The sequence below is a fragment of the Eleginops maclovinus genome, chromosome 19 (assembly GCF_036324505.1).
Source record: "Eleginops maclovinus isolate JMC-PN-2008 ecotype Puerto Natales chromosome 19, JC_Emac_rtc_rv5, whole genome shotgun sequence".
Lineage (NCBI taxonomy): Eukaryota > Metazoa > Chordata > Actinopteri > Perciformes > Eleginopidae > Eleginops > Eleginops maclovinus.
The window spans coordinates 16,330,349-16,355,260 of NC_086367.1; the positions used below are offsets into that span (position 1 = coordinate 16,330,349).

At 45.0% G+C, this 24,912-nt stretch overlaps 1 protein-coding gene across 6 annotated transcripts in view; it reads left to right on the forward strand.

Moving 5' to 3' along the window:
• The window catches only part of meis2a (Meis homeobox 2a), a 78,092-nt gene that overhangs the window by 38,898 nt on the left and 14,282 nt on the right, over window positions 1-24,912 (forward strand). For all 6 annotated transcript variants that reach the window (XM_063909185.1, XM_063909187.1, XM_063909189.1 and 3 more), the window contains exon 9: window positions 14,233-14,309. In XM_063909185.1, coding sequence (XP_063765255.1) covers window positions 14,233-14,309 — 77 coding nt within the window. The remainder of the gene's footprint in view (window positions 1-14,232; window positions 14,310-24,912) is intronic.

The window sequence follows — 24,912 nt, forward strand, 5'->3', positions numbered from 1 at the left end:
CCTCTTTAAGGCCCAATGCTCCACGGAGAATAAGCTTGCACTGTTTCCCTGCCTTCAGCACAGCAGTGCAATCCGCTGCTATTGTAGTCATAACACTGAGCCGTCTGCTAGGACCTGGCTGAGCAGACTCTATGTGAAATTGGGCTGAATGACGTCACAAGGGACCCCGCAAGGATGCTGTGATAGTGTACATGCCCCCGGTGGAAAACCAAGGTTATTAAGATGGTGGTAGCTGATTCTACCGTTTTCCCTTTTCTACACTTTTGGGGTTATCTTACTCATAACAAAATGTATAAGAGGATTTCGGTTTCACATCTTAGAGCTAGTTTCCTCAAATTACCCCTTACCCTACCAGAGGTACCGCCCTGCAGGCTCGCCTCTTCCCCCATCGGTTGATTGCGGGGTTGTGGCTGCAAGAACGGTGGCTGCTACATGCTGGGGACCATTGAGGCCAATGATATTCTGCTGCAGGCCTCCGAGCTGCCCCAGCATTGCTTTGATATTCATCTCACAACAAGAGAAGAATAATGCAAAAGAGAAAAGGAGCAGCACAACCGTGGAAACGGCAAACTAGGCTTAGGGAGGGAGGGAGGCGAGGAAAGAGAAAAGGTTGAGGGATGGAGGCATTGAGTAGAAAATCAGAAACAGACCCTGTGTTTCACTGTTTAGTTTGTCATGGGACCCTTGCTGCACCAAATCCCTATCCTGCCATTTTGTGTGATTTTTCTCTCCTCCCTTTTCCTACTGCTCTCGAATGCATGCTTTTGTTTTGCCCAGCGCTCTGTCCAGGGGCAGGCAGTGGGATTCCTGCACAGTGGGGTCCTTATAACTGGGAGCCATGTCTCTTGTTCTCACCTCTTCCCCCCACTTCCTCACCTTTTCATTTTTTCCCCCATTGATATCCTCTCGCTTTTCCTCTCTGAACATATGGACTGGTTTTTAAGAGAGAGCCCGGTCCACATCAAAGACTGAGGCTGAGCGGGTCAATTTGTTGCTTCTTTCCCCGACTCTTCCCCCTGCACAGGCCTCAGTGGACCCTCCCTGCACCGCAGCCATTTACCCAGAATGCTCCATTGCTCCATTGCTCAAGCAGCTCTGCCTAGCATATATATTGAGCCGTGTGATGTTAGTGTCTGTTCTCCACACAGAGCCGACCTCATTCACTTCAGACCTCTACATTTCTCTGCAGCTACATCCCCCTAAGATCATGTAAGGCTATACAAATGAGCATATGTGATAGATCGCAACCCCTGTATCAGAAATAGCTGATAAGAAAAAGCAGATGGAGAGAGAAGGAAGAGAATCAAAGAACAAAATAAATATATATATACATCCAAATCTAAGCAGAGCAGGCTTTGGCTCCAGATGTGAATCTCTGAATATTGATCATGGGGAAAGCTAGTTCCCCATATCCCCCAGGCTGCAGCGGCTGACACACAAAGCACCTCTCTTAAGCCCATAAACCAGCTTGTACAATTATTTAGATAAAGAGGGCGACAACAGCAGTGTATGCCTCGCAACCCAGAACCTCCTCCTTGGCTCTCATCCGCCTACTACTACTCCTGCTCCTCCTTTTCCCCTTTCTCTTCATGTATTGAAAGATGAAGAAATGAAAAAAGGGGGCAAATGTGTAATTAGCCACACGTTTCTGAATCCTCCTTAATGTTCATTACTGAAACCAGGGGCAATTACAAGTTCAAAGGGGTTTAGGGCACCAGCAGCCCGCATAATCAGTCGCAAATTAAGCACAGCTCATTTGTCACAGCACGCACACTTTGTATATGAACACAGAAACACACATGCATGCCTACTGTCAGAGTTGAGTCATAGACAGGCTGACAGGCATCAATTTCCATGCAGGAACAAATCTCAGCTACCCCAAAGCACCAAGTTAGGTCGCACAATCCTCTTATGCTCTGAGTCTTTGTTTGCGGTAGACACCAGCAAACACAGCTGACACCTTCAACTTAGCTTGCTCCACATTATACTGTATCCTACTTGCATTCATCCTCTTATAGGTGTCCTGTTTGCACTTACAATCCCTGCCACCACCTGTCCCATCCTGTCTCCATTTTACAGCTCTCTCTATCTTCTCCTGTGCATGTCTCCTCCCACCTGGCCGTGTCTCTGCAAACACGTGACAGTGTGTATTTCATGTCTGTCCCCGGAGGTGTATCTCGGTTACCTCTGGGGCCGGGTCACAATGGCTAATTCTGTCTTCAGGTGGCTGTTTAGCAGACTGAGAGGAGAGCTCGCAGAACCGGAGGTGAGCTCCTGTTACAGGACTCCCTGACCAGGGGTCACCTCAGACACACACACACACACACACACACAGACTGAAAGAAACATGCACACATGTCCTAGCAGATAAGCAAGACTGCTTGTACATGCATGCACACACACATGCATATAATCAGGTACACACACACCAATGTTTTTACACTCAAACTCTGTCACTCCGACACATTGAGCCGGCTTATCTATCCCAGGTGGCTCAGCATTCATCTCTATCCTCCCTTGTTCTCTTTTATCTGCCTACTGTACTACTCCTCTTCTAGTCTTTCTGTCTTCTCCCATTCCCAGATCAGTCACCCTCTTGTTCACATTAGGATTCCCTGATATGATCTCCATGAAGACTTGCTCTAGTGGCCATGCGTTGCCTGTCCTGCCCGGCACCCTCATTGTTTAAGCTGCTCTCACACGGGGACACAGTCAGGTCTCCAGTGAATTGAATGGAGCCCTATCATGTGCTGCTCAGCGTAGTGGGAGAGAGAACTCATTTTTCACTGGGGGAACGACATCCATCTCAGCAGCCAAACGCTGGCTGTTTCATTAAGTAGCCCATCCAGGCAGACAGATGTGTTCACCACACTGCTATGTTTGCCTATGCAAGAGCGTGTATTAACCCACAATCCTTTGGGGGAGATTAATAGGCTACCAGCCCCTTTCCATTGATTATCTCCATGCCATTTTCCCCTCCGTTCCTTGGCTAGATATTAAAAACTAATGAAGCCTATTGAAAACGGGAACCGCGAGGCTCTTCACGGATCATTTTAGGTTATTTGGACTCAAACAGAGAGGGATCTCTTTAAGGCACAGTTTGAGTCGAATTAAGAAAATAAATGTTGAGAGCAGTGTTGAAGAAACAGGAGGGAAAGGGAAAAAAAGAGTGGAGAGTGTGACTGTAAAAAGATGTGTGTTTAAGAAAAGACAACTCTGCTCTGACACATGGAGCGGAGACACGGCAGATGTTAGCAATTCCAGAGCATAGCAAAGCATTCCTAGTGTCGGAACCACGTCCTAATTGCCATAATGGAGGTGGTAAGCGCTGACAGTAATGGAGTCGTGGGGATCCATCCCCAGCAACCTGAATTAGGGGCCGCTTGGCAGATCCACTTCAAGATGGCCTGTGTTTTTTTGCCAAGATACTCCTCTGCAAACTTTTTTAATCTTGCGTCACCAACTTTCTTATCCCTGCCTTGGTGCCAGAAGTGGGGGCTCGGGGGTTGGTGGTTGGCACAGTGTACAGAGTGGAGGGAGAAGGCTAATGGGATGTGGGTGCATGAGATAGATGGGTCAGGCGGCGAGTGAGCAAAGAGTTAAAAGCGTCCATGTGATAGGCTCACCTCTGCACCAGGCCTGGTGAAAGGCGGCAGGGTGCTGTCGGGGAAAATGACTTCCTGAGACATTACCATCAATCACCAGACAGGTCAGGCCCCCCGATCCCCCCATCAGGATGAAGGAGAGGAGAGGGGGGATGGGGATGGAGGATTAGACTAGAGGGGACGAAAACAGAAAGACTGGGTTAAGGCTTGTTGGGGAACGGTACTATTAACAATCTCTTTTTCTCACTGTCTGACTGTTTTATGTCTTTCTGTTCCTCTGCCTATCTATCTCTCCATGTCTTTCGCGCTTTCTATTTTCCGGTCTTCCATAAAAACGGCTACCCAGGCATTCAGGATTGGCCCCTGCTGGTCAGAGTCCTCTCCTCGGCTCAATTGCATCATTAATTATTCCACAGGCAGTTGGCTAGAAGCAAGTCTAAAGAGAGGAAGAGAAATAGAGAGGGAGCAAGAGTTAGATGGGGAGATGGGGGACAGCTGTCTCACACCCCCAGTTGGTCTTGCTTTCACTCTCTGTCTCTCTTTCTTTCTGTAAATGAAGGATGGGAATAGGGGAGGGGCTTGGGTTACCTCAGTTAGCGGTTGTGTTACATTCCTGAGAAGGGAAGGGGTAGGGGGGTGGTTCAACGAGTTGTTGAAAAGAACACAGACGCTTGTCAACAGCCTCTGAGCTAGGCAGCCATCATGCCTTGCTTTAGGCCCGAAGGTCAATGACCCTGTGTCGCACCCAGATAGAGAGCCAGGTAGGGAGAGAGGAGGCGAACCACAAAAAGCTACAACACATCACCATATGGTACGTGTCACTGCTCGTCAGTGGCAGAGGTCAGTCCAAATCCTAAAAAATATGTAAATCCTTCTCTTTCTCTCGTCACCCATAAAACACTGTACGTGAGCAGCGGCTAAGCGCCTGTAGATTAGTTATCTCGGAGACAGTAGAAGGAAAAGGAGAGGCCAGATAGAGAGAAACAGAGAAAAAGGCAAGTGCTAGCAGTCACGGCAAAATGGCCCATTAGATTTAAGGAGTAAAAGTTCATCAGCTTTATTAATGGGAAGGTATATAAATGAAGTATGAATTACCTGACTTTTATGGAGTGGCGAGAGTGAAACTGGAGTGTCTTATGATATAATGTTTTAGTGAGCTGTTCTGAGCGCTCTGATGAGCAGGCTGCAGGGAGGAGGAGAGAGGAGCGGAGAGAGAGAGAGAGAGACTGAAGTGTGCAGGGTCCCCTGAGTCCAGCGGCTGGAAGGTTGCCTGATTGTTGCTAACATGCGTAGCTGATCGGGTTAGCTTGGAGACAGGGACGTCCGTAGCTTCCAGGCTTATTCTTTGCGTGTCATTGGCGAACATAGTAAAAATTGCCGGCATGAAGAAAAAAAGGTCAGCTACATCTCTGATTTTGTCACTCATCTACACATGTGCATGTGAGTGTACAGCCACAGTCGAACATGCATGCAGTTAAATATGCAGAAGTATGTTTATAAACAAGCATGCATACAGTATATGCAAGCACAAGGGGAAACACACGCCACCGCACAGACAGACAGACACAAACACACATGCTCTCCACCATCCTGTAATAAGCGGTAAGCTGAGCTAGCTGATGGTCATCCTCCCATGGGGCTGCTGGGTGGCTGCCAACTTCCTGCCTGCTTTGTCAGTGGATAAAGCCCCAAACAAACGAGAGGGCTGTAGCTAGGCAGGCCAGCCAGGTCAAAGGTCACCTCGGCCCCCGGGCAGGATTGAGCCTAAGAGCACTACAAGGAGAGAGAGGGAGAGGATGGAAGAATGCACTTAAAGATCGGCTGCTATTAACCAGGCCTAAAAGCTATATCCCTGCCTTACCACTCCTTCTCTTCCTTTCTCTTCCCTCCTCTTCTCTTGTTTTTGGCGCCACTTCACAAAGGCATTTTGACTCTACATCACATGTCGACTCTGCTTTGAGGAACATTAAGAAAGTGAAAGATCCTAAGGGCATTTGTCAGTCCACACAGCCTCATGCAGCCAGCCGCCCCTGGGTGTTGAGCAATGACAGGAGATATCTCCTTGACTCATGCACCCCTACATGAAAGGAGAGCTCTGAAGACGTGCATTTCTGAAAGGCAGAAACGGTTTTCAGTAAAAGAGAACAGACACAACAGGTAGGGACGGGGTGGTGACTGATCAGGGCTTGGCTGGCTTTGTTCCATGGAAGTACTTGTGATCTCAGATGAATGCACCTTTGGTTGAGCTATGCTGCTCTGTCTCACTGACAGAGACATGGTCTGTCTGTCTGTCTGTCTGTCTGTCTGTCTGTCTGTCTGTCTGTCTGTCTGTCTGTCTGTCTGTCTGTCTGTCTGTCTGTCTGTCTGTCTGTCTGTCTGTCTGTCTGTCTGTCTGTCTGTCTGTCTGTCTGTCTGTCATACGACTAAGAGCTTGTCTCACTGACAGAGGATAGAGGAAAAGGGAGACAGTGGAAGAGAAAGAGAAAATCTTTTCTCCTCCCCAGCTGTCCATTCAAGGGAGAGAAAATTTGACATGGTTGACTTGAACACATTTAGCATCATTAGCAAACAGGAAGTGTCCCCTGCAGCTGTTTTTCAGCGGGGGAGGGGGTGTTCCTGCCTGCACTGTAATGGACAAATGTTACCCAACATGTTTGCCTTTGATTTTTGACCTGAAAAACAAAAATTGACATTACAAATGTCCTATGATAGCTTCCAAATTGGCTTGACATTCCATAGCCGGCCCTGGGGGGTTTCTTGTTTGTCCTCTGTAAGTGGTTGTGCTCTTGTTGTTGTGTCCTGAGGCTCGCTATTAGAATGTACCGGCCTTTCTCTTGAGAATGTGGACTCTTAAAGAGGCAGAGGGAGAGACTAGAAAGAGAAAGCTGAGAGGGGTCCTGGTTGTGTATTTGAATACTTATGCTCATTAAGTTAATGCACAATGAAATGGACAACCGTCAAGTGGAAACTCACAATCTTCTGTTTAAAGAGTGCGCACACCCCCCTTTTCTCTCCCTCTGTCTGTCCATCTCTCCACAAATTACTCTGTTTTCTATTTCAATTGAAGATCAGCATCCCTTTACTTAGAAAGTTAAACACACAGTCCACAGAACACAATAGAGAAAGAGGATAATCTGAAAGGACCCTGTATGTTAATATTAAGTCCTTTTCCCAACACACTTTACCACCAGGCTCTAGGTGCCCCTGTGCTTCTAGAATTTCTTTCAAATGGCCTGTAAGCTTCAGTGTGTCGGAACAGTCTCTTAAAACCTAGACTTGTTTGATGCATGTATTTATACATCCTGTATTGGAATTACTGAAACTTTATTTTTTTCTTTACCCATTAAAACTGAAAAACATATAAAATATATTTCTTGTGCAAACTTATTTGGCAGTGTTTTGTTTTTATTCCCCTTATGGTAGAGTTTTTTAACTCTCACTCTAGTCAGTATAGAAAATCATTGCTTTTTTACAATGTGTACATACGTCATTAAACCATTGTCGATGTTTATTCAGTGGCTTAGGTGGTTTGTTCACTACACTTTAGCTACAGCATGTGCTCCCGGGGACTTTATGACTGGCAACAGTGACAAGTGGTGTGGATATGAGATTGTTCAATGAAGGCAAAGTGGGTGGGTCTTCTGCTTTGACAGGCGCGCCAGGCCTCTAATGATCTGCTTATAGGCCCTTAAAGTCCCTCGCAAAGACAAGAGAGCAATTACTTCACACTCCCAAAAAGCGACATCATGGAGGAAATAAAAACAGGAGGTTCATTTTTAGAGACTTATAAAACATTGAAAAATCCACCAAAATCTTAATTGAACGTTATTGAATTTAGGAACAAAACCCTTTGTATTGTTCGGACCCTTAGCTGTAGTCATTGCAACAAGATGTTTCAAAGATTTCTTAAGAGCAAGTAGTGGCTGTGTGCTGACATCAGGCGAGCTGGAGAGCAGAGCAGAACAGAGCTGGGTGCCCCTGAGCAGGCAGTTACCACAACAAAGTCAACAGACTGGTCTCAAAAACCAGGCCAAATTCCTGCCCTCTAGGACCTGGCTTAAAGCTTGAGCGGAAACTTTGAAAGAGGGGGACGAGATGAGATGAGAGGAGAGGAGGGAAAGAGGTAGGGTGAGAAGGATACGAGACGAGGCCAGGCCAGGCGGGTTAGCGTGTAGCGAGAAAAGGATAGCTGCTGGGGCTTTTGGAGTACGGCAGGAGAAAGAGAGATCGACGGAAATGAGAGCGAGGGAGAGACTGAGAGGAGACCAGGCCCCGGCTGTAAGGATGGAGGGATCGTATTCCTCCTCTTGAAAGCGGAGGGGCAGCCGTGTGGTGGAAAAAGAAGCCATGAACTCGATCTGACGATTAAATTGGCGCATCTCTATGGCTGCAGGCCACAAATGAGACCAGGACCACAACAGAGCACGCACACAGTATGTGTATACAACTGTTGGCAAACTCCAATAGATCTATAGGTTGAGTTCAGTTGATTCACATTTGGGAGTCTTTTACAGATTTCTGCATAGATAATGAATCTTCATTTTCTTTAATGGATAAAAGTGATACCTTATTATCATTATGCATGATGGCATTTCCCCTAAAACATCTCTCTTTTTTGCTGGTCGATTTGCTAAGTCTGGAGGTGCATTGGGATTGTGTGGGAGTGATTGCTATTTAGCCTCACGGAGCTTTGTACAATCAGATGCCTATAAACTCACATATCCTCCAGGGCTCCTTCCTCACCCACATCGCTCCTCCTGACTCCCCTCACCCTCTTTACTGTTACTGTAGCTTGGCAGGCAAGCAGGGCAGTTATGCTGTAGAGCTTCCCTACAACCTTGCGCCATCTCCAGTGAACATAAATTAATGGTGTAGAGCAAACAGGCTGCTGGCTGAGGTCCAGCAGCTGGCTTCAGGAGCCCAGCCAGCGATTGTTGTGGCGGGCCATGGCAGCAACAGCAGCAGTAGTAGTAGTACTGAAGCACTGCCAACCAGCCGACCAGCCAGCGAGTCAGAGAGGCAGACAGACAGACTGGGGGCCCTTTCGTTCTATAATAGATGCCGCGGGCCTTGCCAGTCCGCCTTGTATTTGCAATCATCACTTTTTTACTGTCAGAGGGCAGTCCACTGAGAGCCCTTATACTTACTGTGGAAGCTGGAGTCTGGAGTGAGAGAGACACAAGTGCAATGGTATGTTCTGAATGCAGATCGTGTGAGGTGTAGATATGGATGTACTTTAATTTGCTGTTATCAGAGGTTGGCATGCAGTGTGTGCAGTTTTGTAGGTCGGCATCATGTGAGTTCTGTTTATAAGTTGGCTGCATGTATGTGTGTGTGTGTTTGTGCAATCAAGAGAGGGAGAGAGCAGCCGGGTTCAGTCATTGAGTCATGTGGCATTCTTGCCTGTTTTCAGACTGTTGTCAGGAAGTGGTTTAGTTCTCAGTAAAAAAAAATTGACTCCCCCAATCTCCAACCGCCTTACAACAAAACACACAAAGAGGGAGTGAGAGAGTGATGGAATGAAAAGAGTGAATAAAGGAGATATATATAGAGTTGAGTTTAAAGATATAAATGGTGATGATAGGTGTGGAAATAGTATTTAATGTAACTTCAGTTTACACACTTCAATCAGTTTGGTTAATTTGCAATCCCTCGTTAATGCTCAGCTAAGTATGGGAATAAACTAGACATTAGTTCACAATTGATTAAATAATCAAATTTACGTTTAAAATCCCAAAGCATTACTTCTGTCAGAATTATAACTTGATAGTAATAGTTCTCTGCATTTTGATACATTAGAAAAATGATTATCATAGAAATATGAAGCTCCTCTTTTAATTGACACTCATCAATCTATTTGATGTTTACAGATGGAAGTTATTAACTGCGTGCTTCCATTTAAACCACCAAATCTGTCAGAAAACAGAAGCTAAAAATCCAGAGATTGCTATGTGCATAGTAAACAGGCGTGATGGATTCAAAAACTCCAACTGGATTTATTTGTCATATCTGTTGGATCTCCCGGTAATGCCGATATGCATTCAATCTCATTGTCATTTGTCAAAGGAGCCAATTGTAGCATTATTAACAATGGCAACTTCATATTTAAAATGTGCCAATCTTATGCAGAATTCATATTAAAATGTCATTCCTATATTTGATTGCGTTTATTTCTGACAGTGAACGTTATTATCATCCTCCGGTTGCTTTGATTAAAAACAAATAAGATTCCAATCAATGCGAGTGAGGGATATATGAAAGGAAATACTGGGATACAATAATGCTGTAAACTAGACACAAACTCACATTGAAGCCCATCAAATATTTCCAACACACAGAAGTATTTCTATGCAAAAAGTTATTATATAGAGTTATCTCTGTTTAGAATTTGCCTTATTTATTAGGTCTAAAACTGTAATGTAAAGACGTTTAAACATACACAAAATATATAAACAAGATTATTTAATAACCCCATGCAAGCTAGGGCTAAATCACATGAATCATCATCAGCAGATCCTCAGTGTTGCCCCGGCAACAGGGTAAACAGCCAATGGCTTTTGATTTCCTGGAAGTCATTAGCATGGAATAGGTTTGCAAGCCACTGCGACCTTGTGACCTGGGCCTATAACTCATGTCACACACTGATGATGTCATTAATCAATGGGGTCCACCAGCGACTCTTGCAAGGGGTTGAATGGTGCGACCGGGATAATGATCGGGCTGTGGGGTTTGAGGACGCCGGCGAAATAGGTGTCAGGAGGGTACGAATCTGATATACAGCAGACGGGATGTTGAATGAGTAGATAGGAGTGGTCTGGTGTGAAGTAAGAGTGGTCCAGCACTGGCTGTGGTTATTGTATATGGTGAAATGCCAAGCTTGGGCTCAGGGGGGGTTTAAGGACCATACACAGCAGATGATGGAGCCCCCTCAGCTTGTAATGTTCTGCAACCGCAGGGGCCATTACATCCAGCACTATCAGAGAACACAGAACACATCACACCCTGTAATTTAACCAACACACACACACACACACACACACACACACACACACACACACACACACACACACACACACACACACACACACACACACACACACACACACACACACACACACACACACACACAGGTTCATTCTCAATGACTGGCAGAATGCAATACACCTGTGTGTGTGTGTGTGTGTGTGTGTGTGTGTGTGTGTGTGTGTGTGTGTGTGTGTGTGTGTGTGTGTGTGTGTGTGTGTGTGTGTGTGTGTGTGTGTGTGTGTGTGTGTGTGTGTGTGTGTGTGTGTGTGTGTGTGTGTGTGTGTGTGTGTGGATGTTTAGCTGTGCTTTTTTAGGTGAGATTGCAGGAGTTGGACAACATCAGGATAGTGCAGGCTTGGGCCATTAACAGCCTTCAGCATAATTAACAGAGGTGTTTTCGATCCCACTCTGCCTAGACAACAAATTAAGGCTGCTCATTTCTAGCTCTAATTATTTATAGACTGGATGTTTTACGTTTTGCGGTCAATCCTGTTTTAAGGATATTGGCCTTGGTGTTTGAAACTGCACATATTGAGCGGATCCAAAGCTAGTGGGGAGATTATCAATACCATCTTTGATCTTGCTCCGTGTTTGTGTTTCATCCATTAAATAACCATGTCATACTGTCTCCTGAGGGTAGAGAAGGACATCTCCAGGAAGAAACACATTAGAACAGATTTAGCACTTTGCTTAAAATGCATTCACCAATTCATCTCACGTTTACTCTTTTCATATCAGATTTTTTGTGCTCATTGGGTGATTTACTAACATATATATTTTTTTATTGAGGCGATTAACATTAAGAGGTTACTCAGAGGTCTAAATAGACGTTCTCCAATTTCACGGCTGCTGCAGCCCTGTAACCACTAGGCCCACCATGTCGGCTTATTTCTCACGTCTGTGTTTCTGTGTGTGTGTGTCACCATTGCCACTACACACTATTTTCTGTAGCTGGGATTTCGGAGCCCCATACTCTAAGAGAAGCTGCCACAACATAAAGTGTGGGTGGCCTGCAGTAACAGCCATAAAAAGTATGTGCGTGTGTGTCGGGGAGGGGGGTCAGCAAGAGTTGACGATATATGAAGAGAGGATGAGGATAGGTTGTATACAGACATAGTGTGTGTATGTTTGTGTGTGTGTGTGTGTGTGTGTGTGTGTGTGTGTGTTTGCTTGTCTGCAGTGTATATGTGCAAGTGCATGCAAGTCTTGGGGTTGCAGGGGAGAATTCTAGTCTGACACAGGGAGGGAAAGGAGAGGTGAATGAGCCAGAGCTGGGAGGGGTATGAGATGAACGAAATAGGATTTTTTTTTTCATGTCATGTCTATGTGGTCAGAGTAAATCTCCTTACTCAGGGTTTTGTATGTGATGGGGGGCTTTAACGTCCCCACTCTCCTTGATGAGACATCTTTCTTGTTTGTTCAAACCATTCATTACGTGGTGGCTGCTGGACGAGCTATGCCGCTGGCCGGCGTATTTATCACCGGGCTAAAGCGCGCTCCGGCTGACAGTAGGCGATTGATGACTGGGTCTGAGCTTGAGAGGCTGAGGAAGCCTTAATACAATGTAAATGACCCACTCCCATTTCCAATCTAGGCTGCTCCTCTCCCCACACCTCCATACCACATCATCTTAAGCTCTGTCTCAATTTGTGTATATGTTTGTGTAGTGTGCGTACACAAAAAAGAGTGGGAGGGAGTGTGTGTCCTGTTGTATTTTCAAGCCTGTTTTGATTGTGACCGAGGTCATAGCTAATGTTAAAACGCCTAGGAAGCTTGGGAGTGTAAGGGGGAGGGAAGAGGGAAAGAGAGACTGTGCTCTCATTACATGTTGTTGTCCAAAACAGACACACACACACACACACACACACACACACACACACACACACACACACACACACACACACACACACACACACACACACACACACACACACACACACACACACACACAGAAGCCAATAGACATTGCTCTGTCTTGCCTAGCCAAGGAAATGTCAACACGTGGTAATCAAAAAATGTATTCCTATGCAAGCATTATCATCTTTCCTTTGTTAATAATTTTAGCATATTAAAAGGGACCATGAACACAAGTCCAAATCAGAGTTATCCTTTTCTGCAGCCGGGACTCATTATTTGTCCAATCTCAGCCTTGTTTGTTATTAATTGAGCACATTCCTCTAACCATTTTTTTTGGTCTCTACTTTAATTAAAACAGACTACATTCATACAGGCAGTACTACCTGAAAGGAGAAATATCCCTCTCTGCTGATACGGAACCTCACTTACATCAATTATTTCAGCAGTAATAAATGAGAAAATTGTTCTTGAGCAACTGTTATCATTTCAAGTTAAAATTGAATTAAATTAACATGAGCCAGGCAGATATTACCAGCTTCATGCAATTTGCTTTCTCGATGAGTGTGACGCTGAAAAAATGTGTATAAGTCATGAGGCTATAGGTGTTTTCATTGAAGGGGAAGAATGTGTGTTAATGGAGCTTGTTAATGGAGGTTCTAACCATCCGAAAATAGAGGAGGATTTAGTTGTCAGCTTTAAAGAGGATTTGTTGTGTGTTGTGATTTGCAGGTGTCATGTCTATGAATATTTGCTTGTGTGCATTTCTATTTGCACATAGTTGTGCAGATATGAATGTGTATCCCTGTTTGCATGCATTCGCTCTGTCTACAGTGGCTGAATGAAACACATAGTGTCTCATTTGTTTCGTTTGCGTGCGCCCCGACTCCTAATCTGGCCCTTAAAGACATCTGTCACCAGCGATCACTGTTGTTTTGTCATGCTTAGCAAGCCCAGGGGGAGCAAGGCAGCCCAAGGTCTGCCATTTATATCAGCCCATGTTCTCTAGATTGGACCTGACACAAATAGTATCATTGCTTCCCTGGTCGCAGAATTACATTTTCAGGTAAAAATGTTGGCGTGTCTGTGGAGGAGATTTCACAGCTTTCTGTTCTTTTAGCATTAGTCCGTATTCAACTGCTCTCTATGAAAGAGCCAATACCACAATACATGTCACACATTCAAGGAAAGATAAATGCATTCACTGTAAATCTGCACCCACTCATTCTGTTGCTCAGTATTATAAAAGGATCTTCAGACACCACAGTATCTGCTTTTAGGCCTGCTTTAAAATCTTTGTCTGTGTGAGCCTGTAAGAGTTGTTTATATTTCAGCTTGTAGTACATATATCCAGTTTGTACATTATATGTTGTGTGTGGGCGGGGTGGGGATAGGGAAGGGGGTTATAACAGTTGGCAAACTTGTTGGGCCAGCTCTGGCGGTTTGATCGCTGAACTGTGCATCTGTGTTGTTATGTGGGTGGACACGTGTGAGCTGTGAATGTCTATACAGTGCAAGGGAGGGGCAGGGTCGGGTGGATGTCGCAAGAAGGTGCAGTCTTGGGTTACACAATACACAAACAGGGGCACATATTAAGTACATACAGTAACAAGCAACAGTCGGGAACTTGACTCGGAGCAAGCCCTTCCAGCGCTTCTCTTTATGAGTGTTTATATTTGGATATTTATATTAATCTGTATGTCAAAGAGGCTCATGTGTGTGTTTCTCTCTCTGTTTACTCCTACAGCACCCATACCCCTCTGAAGAGCAGAAGAAGCAGCTAGCCCAAGACACAGGCCTCACCATCTTACAAGTAAACAACTGGTGAGTCAAGATTTCTGCTCGCCCTATCTCCACCACCAGCATCGCTCTGCCTTTCATTTTCAAAAGCCTTCGCCTCCTTCTCCGCGCCAAGTGTGAAAACCGTTTATGTACAGCCCTCCCTGCCGCATATAAACACACACATAGGAGCACACGTCGATCTACACACGGACAACCTTTGTAACATTATTACATATAAGCTACTGGGATGTTCCGGTGTTATCGGCAAAGTGTTCTGTGGCTAAGTCAGTGGCCTTTGTGGTTTGATGCACATGTATTTAGTGGGATATATTTAAGGGAGAAAGGCAGCGATCATAAGCTACCCCTACAGCCCCCACACCCACCCCACCCCTTCATCCAAAAAACCTACCTAGCACCGTCACTGGTGCCCCCACAAAAGGCAAAACTGCCTGCCACCCCCCTCCCCATTTTACGCAAGCTATATGGTGGATTAAGGTTTTGGTGGCCTGGCCAGCAGGGCCTTTGTAGATGGCTTAGCACATAACTGGGGGTGGTGGATTAAATAAAATGATCACAGAAGCAAAGAAATGATACAGGAATTACTTATCAAAATACTAGCCCAGGTTTTATCTGCAGCTTAATTTTGTTCAGTACATTCTCAGGGTGATGTTCAGATTAATTGAACTGACAGCTTCTTTTCAAATTTCCGGGAAGGTATTTGCACGGATTTCAGGTCTTACACAAACTTAATTATATGGAACCCCATTTTATCATTCTAATTCCATGTAGCGGGGGTTCTATTTACAAATGACAAGTCTGTGCCTTTTATTCACAGCTTTCCTTAATATATTTATCAAAGCGGGTTCATTTACAAAGTGCTCTATCTGTTGGTTACAGGCAGGCCGACATTAACGAAGCTTTTAGGTTTATCAGACTCGCAGCCTGACAAGGCACCCGAGGGTCAATTGATTTTTTGGTTCCGTGATACATTTTTTTTCTCATTTTTCCTGGATCACAATGAGAAACATGCCTAGAGAATTAGCCTGGTTTGTCGGCCTTATCTATCAGCCCCCTCCCTCGTCCTCCCCCCTCCTTTCTGACATCCTCTCTCTCTTTCTGTGTCTGTCTCTCACCCTTTTCTTTATTCCCTTTTAGCCAAGGGAAGTCAAGCTACTTAAATTGGCCACAGGAACCGCTGTTATCAGACTTTAATGCACCCTACAGTGTGGATAGCATTTCAATTACACCAGTAACCAAAGATTAGCCCCCGCTTGCCTGTTTCATGCCTTGTGCCACCGTTTCGGGACGCCACGCACCTTACCTACAGGAGCAGAAAATTGAGTTGCCTTGCCTGTGTCATGGTGATTAATGTAGAAATAGTCTGCAAACCTGCGAGGAGAGAGAGAGGGAGAGAAATAGACTGAGACATAGACAGAGATAGATATAGGAAGAGTCCCTGCCTTCTCAGAAGCCATGAAATCCAAGCCTGGCTCTGAAATGCCTCAGATCCATTTATAAAGCAAATCTCGTGCTGGGCAACATCCTCTTGATCCCTGTTTACCCACATCCACACACACACACATAGGTGGTCATGAAGCTGTGTACTAATGTTACACCAGCCATGGTAACAAAAACACACCAAGAATCAATCTTCACAAATAAAGTCATTAGAGAGGCTTATAATCTGCTGCTCTATCTGTGGTACATTCAGATGATGCAACGTTATTGGTTATTTTAAAGTGAGTTGAAAGATTAGAAAGAGAGAGGAAGCTGAAACGTCTCGAGGTGCTTAACCAGGCAGGACTGTTTAATATCACTTTGTTTGGGTTGTGCCCTTGCTTTTCGTCTTTGGTTCCTTGTTCCAGTGACTGCTGAGAGGGTCCACCCAGGATATGACAGAACTTTGCCATATGAAATTCCTGTTTAAAAAAAAAAAAGCTCTTCAAATTCCTGGCTGGCCCCTTGCATTGTTCGGTAGTTCCCTTTGATGCATGGCCGCTGCCACGTTACTGGCCAAATAGAGGGAGAGGACGATAGAGACAGAGGGAGGGAGAGACAGAAGCAGAGGACTAGAGGGGGGAAAGGGAGGGGATGGCTGCCGTCTTCGGTTTCCAGAGCTCTCCCTCGGGGAAAGGATGTGCTGAATCAGGGCTTTGTCCACCGGCACAATCGCAGCCTAGCGAGGGCACAAGGGTGCTCTGTGTGATAGTCAATAGACAGTGCATCTCGCTCTCTCCCCACTTGCCCCATCAAACTTCCGCAAATCATACTCTCCTACTGACACCTCCTGTTACGTTTACCTGCAGCACACAAAACAAAACCCTCAGTTCTTGCTGGTTTCAAACTTTTTGTTTCTGTACCAAAGAAGATACTCCATCTGGTTCTTTATCCAGATTGTATCATAAGCTGCCAGCCTCACCTGTTTGTATCCCACACCCCATTAGCTGTCTGATGAATATAAGAAACAAAAGTAAAGGTTAAAGTCCACATCTCCCTGCACTAGTGTTTAGCAGACAAGAAGGCAGACTTGATTATCCTGTTAATAGTATAGTATGTGTGTATGTACGTATGTGTGTGCATATAATGCACATTATTACTAATGGGAACATTCTTCTCTCTTAGTATGTTCAGATGTGTGTACAGTATCAGGGCGCCATTAGTTGACCATTCGGTAGTGTTTGCTTGGGCCACATTTAAGACAGCTGGCGTCATGCTAACAGAATGGGGGAGTGGTCTGACGTGTAATTGCATTTGCTTAAGATTGCAGGAAAAAGGTGAGGGCCGTGTCACACGCGGGGTTAGCAAAGTAGGTGAAACGGCAGACTCAGGGGTCTATATGCTTGAGAATCGTTTACAGTTTACAGTTTCTAGTGGTATATATGCCTGCCTCAGCAGCTCTTGGTGTCCTGCTATCAGTCTGGGCTAAATGGGGTCTGACCGAATCTTTTCATGTCTCAGCGTCAAACCCAGCACGAAGCACCCTCACTCACTGCCATAAACGCACACGCCAACTATCCTGCCGTTATTTACCACCACAGTAATGCACACACACACACACACACACACACACACACACACACACACACACACACACACACACACACACACACACACACACACACACACACACACACACACACACACACACACACACACACACACACACACACACACACATACACATACATGCACGCAGGGTTATTACATGGGCCTGAGAGATGACGCCGATGACAGATGACCGAGAGAAACAGCATCTAAAAAAAGGAAGGAAATCGTCCCCTCATTATTCCCTCATCTCAGAGGCAGCCAGTTGGTCATTTCCACAGCAGCTAAAGAGAGAGAGAGGACAGAGGTAGAGCAAGTCAAAGAGTGAATATGACAGTTCTTGGCATCTATGATGACTGACTGCTGTGCCACTGGAGCACTAATAACAATAAAGAGGGCACTAAGCCACACTCTATTTTTACTTCTCTGCCTCCTCTCTACTGCCCAGGGGGGAATACACACACACACACACACACACACACACACACACACACACACACACACACACACACACACACACAGGGGAGAGGCTCTAATTAGCGGCAGAAAGGAATACAATGAGTGAGTTATTAAGACACAGGGGCGGATCGCAGCCAACCTTTGCCCCCTGTCGGAGCACAGGTCACATGATAAGGGAAGGATATCCGCCAGACGACGGCGCCAAGCAGCCTGTGCCCACTGAGGAGATGAAATACTCTCAATCTCTCAAGCTTTTCAGGGCAGGGCATGGTGCACTGATTGTTTTTTTTTTTGGTGTCTCGAAAATCTTTGCTCGCCAGAAATACAATCTTCACATTAACAGTATTTGCATTCCAAACTAAATTACCGTATTCACGTACTTGTTTAGTATTTGTCCAGTAACATGTAGTATAAGGCAGGTGGAATAAATAAAATAGGAGCTCATAAGAAAGGTAAAGCTAAATAAAAAAAGCTTTATGAATGCTTTACCAAATCTCTTAAAGGTTGCATTCTGCTGTAACACAGCATGCAAATAAACTGAGTTCCAAACAGACTGCTCTATAGCTCTCTTCACAGCATGATCCCCATTCCCATTCAGATCCTCAGTTTTCCTGCTCTCTGCCTTTCATGGATCCCTCCAAACTTCTCAAAGTTAAAATCACACAAGTACAAAGTAGCTGTGCTGCAGTTTCAAATGCAAATTGTTATATGGTCAAACACAATTGTGTGTGGTATCTAAGAAAGCATGAAAGTGAAAAACCAAAGCCAAATTTGTTCTTCCACTTAGTAAAGCACTTTCCAGCCCTCATTCCTCATTCCAGTGAGAGACTTAGAAACACTGGCTTTTATGATTTTTTTATGATCCTCTGGTTTGGCGGGCAAACCCATTATGAAATACAAAATAATAACTAATATTTTCCAAATGTAACATAAAGCTATTAAGCTCGCCCCGCCGCCTTTTTTTCCACATTCTTTCAAAGTATTTAAGTCTCTCAAATCGCACACAGAGGTTTTTGAGGTCCCTTTTCCCTCTTCTCTCTCTTCTACATACATCATCTACTACATCCTTGCATTTGGGTCTGTTGGGCTAGTTGACTGAAGTTGCTGGTTATCTGTCTAACTTTGACCTAGATGGAAATGTCAGGCCTTTTTTTGGCTACAACCAGGGACTCCCGACAGTGACCATCTTATGCCCCTGGCTTTCTAAATATACAGCTGGAGTGTGGAGAGGTTGCGGCTGTGTGTGTGTTTGTTTGTGTGTGTATCCTACTAGTGTGTCTGTGTGCGAGACCCTGAGTGTATATGTGAGTCTGACTGAGAGAGAAAGAGACTATCGGGGCACTGCCAACACAGGCATCATGATCCCTCTCATTTAGGGACCGCTAATTGGCAGTTAATTAGCAGAATTGACTCTGTTGTCAGATCTCAAGTGCCAGCCCCCCTACCATCACCCCCTTCCCGCTAAATTCATTTGATCTGGCGGCTTTCTTGATGCTGTAATAATAATCCCATTTCATCTGTTTTGGAGGGGGAAACACATTTGGAAAAATATTTTCTTTATTGGCAGAATAAAACATATCAGGCTCCCTGTTGGAGTAGGTTTCATTTTGTTTTTCGTTTTGTTCCACAGTTGTTACATTTCCAAATGTCTGTTTGCGGTGCAATCTAGACACATGCCGTACTTACAGGATAAGCCATGGTAGTGTTGAACAGCTGATGCTAATGTGCGCCACAGTGTTTATGTGTGCACTCAAAGTATATGTGCTGCGTGTGATACATGAACACATGCCGCTGTTGAAACGCTCAGTGTGATTAACAGGGCCCACTCCCACTTTATCAGGCACTAGGGGCACATTGGGTCATAGCATGGCATGGACACCCACCGTGGCAATCGAGAAGCCCTTTGCCCACCTCTGTGCGAGCCCAGAGTTATGAAAAACAGGTGGAGCTTTAAAAAGAAATTGGCACTGTCGGGCGATCATGCATGAAAATGAATGCTTTTTTACTTGTTTTCCCATTTCATGCTCAAGACTCGCCAAGGCTGTGGAATTCTCCCAGCAAAGACGGCATGCGAGGAGAACGAAGCCAGACGAGGAAAGATAGAGGCAAAGAGCTGAAAGAGGCATTAGAGAGAAAGCATTAGAGAGGGAGAGATGGAGAGAGATGGGAGGAGGGAGGGCTTTGTACTCCTCTGCTCCTTTTGGCTCTTTTATTCCTCAACGGCTTGGTTTTATTGGTGGGTCGTTTAATAACAAGGGGTTCTGCGTTTGAAATGAAGTCGAGCTGCGTTTGCGTGGGCGAGCCTCCCTCTTTTTTATTTTAAGATGGTAATTTCTATACTAGGGGTGAGAACTGGAGAGAGATCGAGAGAGAAAGAGAGAAAGAGAATACACCAGAGAGAGGGAACGGAGTGAGAGAAACTGGAAGGGAGAGCAGGGAGGGTGAGAGTGTGGGATAGGGAGAATACAAGGGAGGAAAGTAGGTTAATTTATTTCATTTGCAGGAAGAGAAAGAACTTAAAAAGAAAAAAAAAAGGTTGGTGATAGTGAGAAAGAAAGTGTAGGATGCTGTTTTCATGAACAAGCAGCTTAATGCACACGGGCAGCCACAGTAAGCCTGCCAGAATCTCCCTGTGCCTGAGGCCATCTGTGAGCAGAATAGCAATTTTATTACTTTGTCATTAAACCAATTTCACAGCAGTATTGTTTGTTAATGAGCAGCCGCAAACGAGCGAAGATGTCACGTACTAGAATAGCAGCAAGATTTGTGACCCCAGTTCTCCTCTGTCTCATTCTGCCAACCTGTGCCTCATTCTTATTCTTCTGCTCTTTCCGCCATCGCCTTCTTTCTTAACATCCTTACTGTCATCCTTACTCTCTCCCTGCCATCCTCCCCTCTTGCTCATCCCTCCTTTCCATCCCATGTTGTAGGGGTCCGTGGCCCATAAAAGGGGAAACTGCTGAGAGATAAAATGCAAAGTCTATACAGTCAAGTCTCTGTTTATGAGCTTCCATTTGCCTTTAGAGCTCATTGGGACGAATGGTTTCTCCATGGGCTTTCAGGGCATGCAGCTGGAAAGCCTGGGATATTGGCCTGTTATTTAGCTCTGAAGCCTGACATGGGTGCCAACGGCAAGTGCCAGCAGAGGGACCCGGAGTATGAATAGGTGCATAAGTCGTTTGGATTGTATGCTAGATGATGTCATGCTTTTATTGTCAGAGTTGTGTCGAGTACCAGGCTTGATTACCGCCATTTTTTTAATGAATTTCATTCATGCATTTAAATAAAAATGTAAAAGTTAATGTCTGTCTGAAGGTAATTGGAATGGTCTGTTTTCACAAAGAAAGCTGTGCACTTCAGCTGCTACGGTGCTATAAGCTGCTTTATGGCTGGTCAGTCTGTTTATGTTACTCTGGAGGTCAGTTGGCACAGATTCTTGGCCCTTTTTGGTTTATGACTGAGACAGACAGAGAGACAGACAGACAGACAGACAGACAGAGGGTGAGAGAAAGAAGGAAGCAGTGAGAGAGAGTTAAACCCAGAGGCCCCAGAGGATCAGACAACCTGACAAAGTAGATTTGGCATAATTAGTTTTATCTGCTGAGGGAGATAGCCAGAGGAAGCTGTGTTAGCCACAGGGTGCTGCAGTGTGTATCTATGTGCTGATATGTTCTGGGTTGCTGAATGTTGTGTATGTGTTTGGAAGGAGGGGTAAGGGTGTGGGGGGGACTAAAAAGGATAAAGGTGACCAGGTGTAACAGAATGGCCTTGAGGGTGTGGGTGGGTGTGTGTGTGTGTGTGTGTGTGTGTGTGTGTGTGTGTGTGTGTGTGTGTGTGTGTGTGTGTGTGTGTGTGTGTGTGTGTGTGTGTGTGTGTGTGTGTGTGTGTGTGTGTGTGTGTGTGTGTGTGTGTGTGTGTGTGTGTGTGTGTGTGTGTGTGTGTGTGTGTGTGTGTGTGTGTGTGTGTGTGTGTGTGTGTGTGTGTGTCAGAGAGGACAGGAGCTCCTTCTTTAGCTGAGCTCTTTAAACTCTGTGAACCTCTACAAGGTATTTTCTCTCTGTCCAGGCATGCTCGTTCTCTCACTCTTTCTCTGTTTCTCTTTACCTCCCTCTTTCACACTTTGCATTCTCTCTATTCCTGTGTTTGGATATACAGTAACAGCATGTAAATAAGCATCTATCTTTGCTCTGTTTGTGTGGTGTCGCATTCAAATTAACCTCCTTTGACCTCACCACCCTTAAAGGCACAAGAAGAGTGTTTTTAGATATGAAGGTGACAGTAAGTTCCTGGACATCCCATAAGCAAGAATGCTGCCATGTATTTATTTTTTTTACCTGTTGTGTGTTTTCTGAAGCTTTGATTTGTGGCCTTGTGCCCTATGTGGCTTTGAGGTGAAGGCCAATAAGCCCATCATGGAAGACTCTATAAATCAATATAGCCCTTTGTTTGTTTAAGCCATGCTCTACTCTGGTTCAGGCCTGTTATGGATGAGATATCAGTGCAGTCTGTGCCAAGCTGAAAAGGGGAAGGGAAAGGTAAAGATGCCTCTGCACAAAAACAATCCAATCTTAATTGGACTGTTGCCCAAAATCTTGGAGAAATCCAACCCAATAATTGCCAATTTGGGAGAGGTAAGAAATAAACGGTGAATCCTGCCGACATGCTCTCTCCATGCATACGCAAATGTGTTAGTGCTTTGATGAAGTTATCAGAGGTAGCTCGAGGAATTAGCCACTATTATCCAACACTTTTACATGCATAACAGGATGCAGAGATACAGAGCTGGATAAAGGAAGGGGGAGAACAATGAGGAGAACATTACCCTAATCTAGGGTTTCTCTCTTCCCAGCCTTATGAATATTTATTCCTCCCATTTCCGACGATGATGTTTCAATTGGGAGACGGTGAGCATGTGCGGGATAAGGGAGGGCGGCTGAAATATCATGTCCCTAGTGGGGGTGGTCGGCATCTGCCTTCACCCCTTTAAGGAATGTGTGCTTCATCTTCTTCGTGTTGTATTGACAGTTTTGTGCAGTTTTCTCTCAGGCACGAGGTAAAGAAGGGTTATATCATATGACCTGTTTAATTTCAATTGGAATAGAATAGACCTGATCCCTGATGGGGCAGCATGGACATTGTTAAGGGTTGGTTTTACACGTTAACATCATAAATACACAAAACATTTCAGGAGTTACAAAGTACAAGAGACGTGGTAACCCTTAGTTTGATTAAGAACTAACATCTCCTACTCAAGAGCAATTAACCTGAGTGATGCTTTCTGATTTATTTTAATTTGACTTATTATTTTCAAAGATATTTGAATCTTAGCCTAAAAAATAAAATAATTGAGATCTGTATAGGGAGGAATTACTCATGACATGAGAGCCTGCTTACATTCAAGTACCATATTCTGCAGTTAACTGAATGTGGCTTTTGTGAAACACTGAGACTGTTGTATTTGTTTAAGGCTGTCACATATGAAAGAGGCCAGTAAAAGCTGCACACAGTCAGTGGTAGAGCTGATCTGAGAGGCATAGGGCTTGCTTCAGGCCACCAGACACATCAGAGTCCCTGTGGTCCGCTCCACAGTGTCAGTGCTGCTTCTGCCAGCAGTCCCCTCAATAAACAACAGCTATTTATATCACTTGCCTGCTGCTGGGATTTTTAGCCCTAAACTCTGCTTCTGACTGAGCCTACACATGTGTGTTTGTGTGCATGTGTTCACGCTTATGTGTGTCAAAGCGATTATGTGCAATTGAAACTGAAGATAAATTATTCAATAGGGGAGTCAGAGGCAAGTTGACAACATTTGACCAATGACTCTCGTGGTCACTTATATGTGCAAACACACCTACGAAGACACATCATGGAAAGGTGCACGGTGAAAACAGTCAATCACACCCGAGACACAATCATGAGAAAATGATAATATCCCAGTGGGAGGAAGAATTCCCCACCCCCCCCACCCCACTCCCCAAAAAACACACACTGGCTCTCAAGGCTGCAAGTGCTACGGCACCTAAACCCCGGCATTAAAGAATCTCAGTCCTCTATCCACTAGGTTTAGATGTCATTTTTTAATTGCTCAAACTGCTGTGCATTCTCACTGCCCTAAATTCATGGTTAATACTGTGAAGAGAAAAAAAAACTAAGTGGCAAGAGGGGAGAGGGGATATATGTAAGGGGGTGGGGTGTTAAAATGGGGGCACCCTCCCTGTACAACCTCCCATTGGCATTACTTTTCTGACTTTGAGATTCAGGAGTTAATGTCTGCACCCAAACATGTATGTGTGTTGCATAAGGTCTTAACTGCTGAAGCCCCTCTTGGCAGGCCCTCTTCTTCCCTTTGAGTTGAACCCATTATAGTTATATAAAAGAGGCGGAAGAGGAGACGTTTGATATGAAGCAAAGGAAATAGATTGGCCCTATTTCCTGCCTGGCTGCTGCGGCGTAGACACTTGTGTTGCCTAGACGATGCAGGCAATTGACACTCAATTTTGTTTGAAATATCACGCCTCTATCATGCCATTATCAGCTTCCCCTGGTAATCCACAAAGCCGCCCTGTTTGATATCTGACAATAAGGGGGAGTCACAGAGTCGCGGAATCTCTCACTCGATTACCAGGCAGAAAGGGGAAAAGGGTTGAAAATGAAAGGGAGCAGAAGAGGATAGAACCAGAGACAAAGAGAGAGTGAAAGAAATTGAGATGGAAAGATAGTGCAGGAGGGAGATGGAGAGGCTAAAAGAGTCACACATTTGTATGATAGCAGGGAGAAGTGGACGCAGATGGAGATTATACCTGCAGAAGCATAGAAAGCAGCCTAACAGGCTTGGCATTGTGATGGAAAAAAGAAATCCGGGCAATAAGGGTGGCACTTTCATAAGTGAGAAAATGGGGCGATCTTGTAAGCACACCCTCTCATCTCAGGAGGGCTGGTGGGTAGGCAGGGGTAATGATAAAGCTGGATTTATTTTTTCTTTGTATTCTCCCCCTTTCGTCTGTGTGTGTCTGAAAATGTGTGAGTGTGTGCCAGCCTGCCAGCACGTCTCTGTTCTCTCTCTTGTTGGCCCTGCATGAAAGCAGGAAGCCCTCACCCACCCAAAAGGTGAGAAGCTTGCTTATGAGGAATGAGCATTACC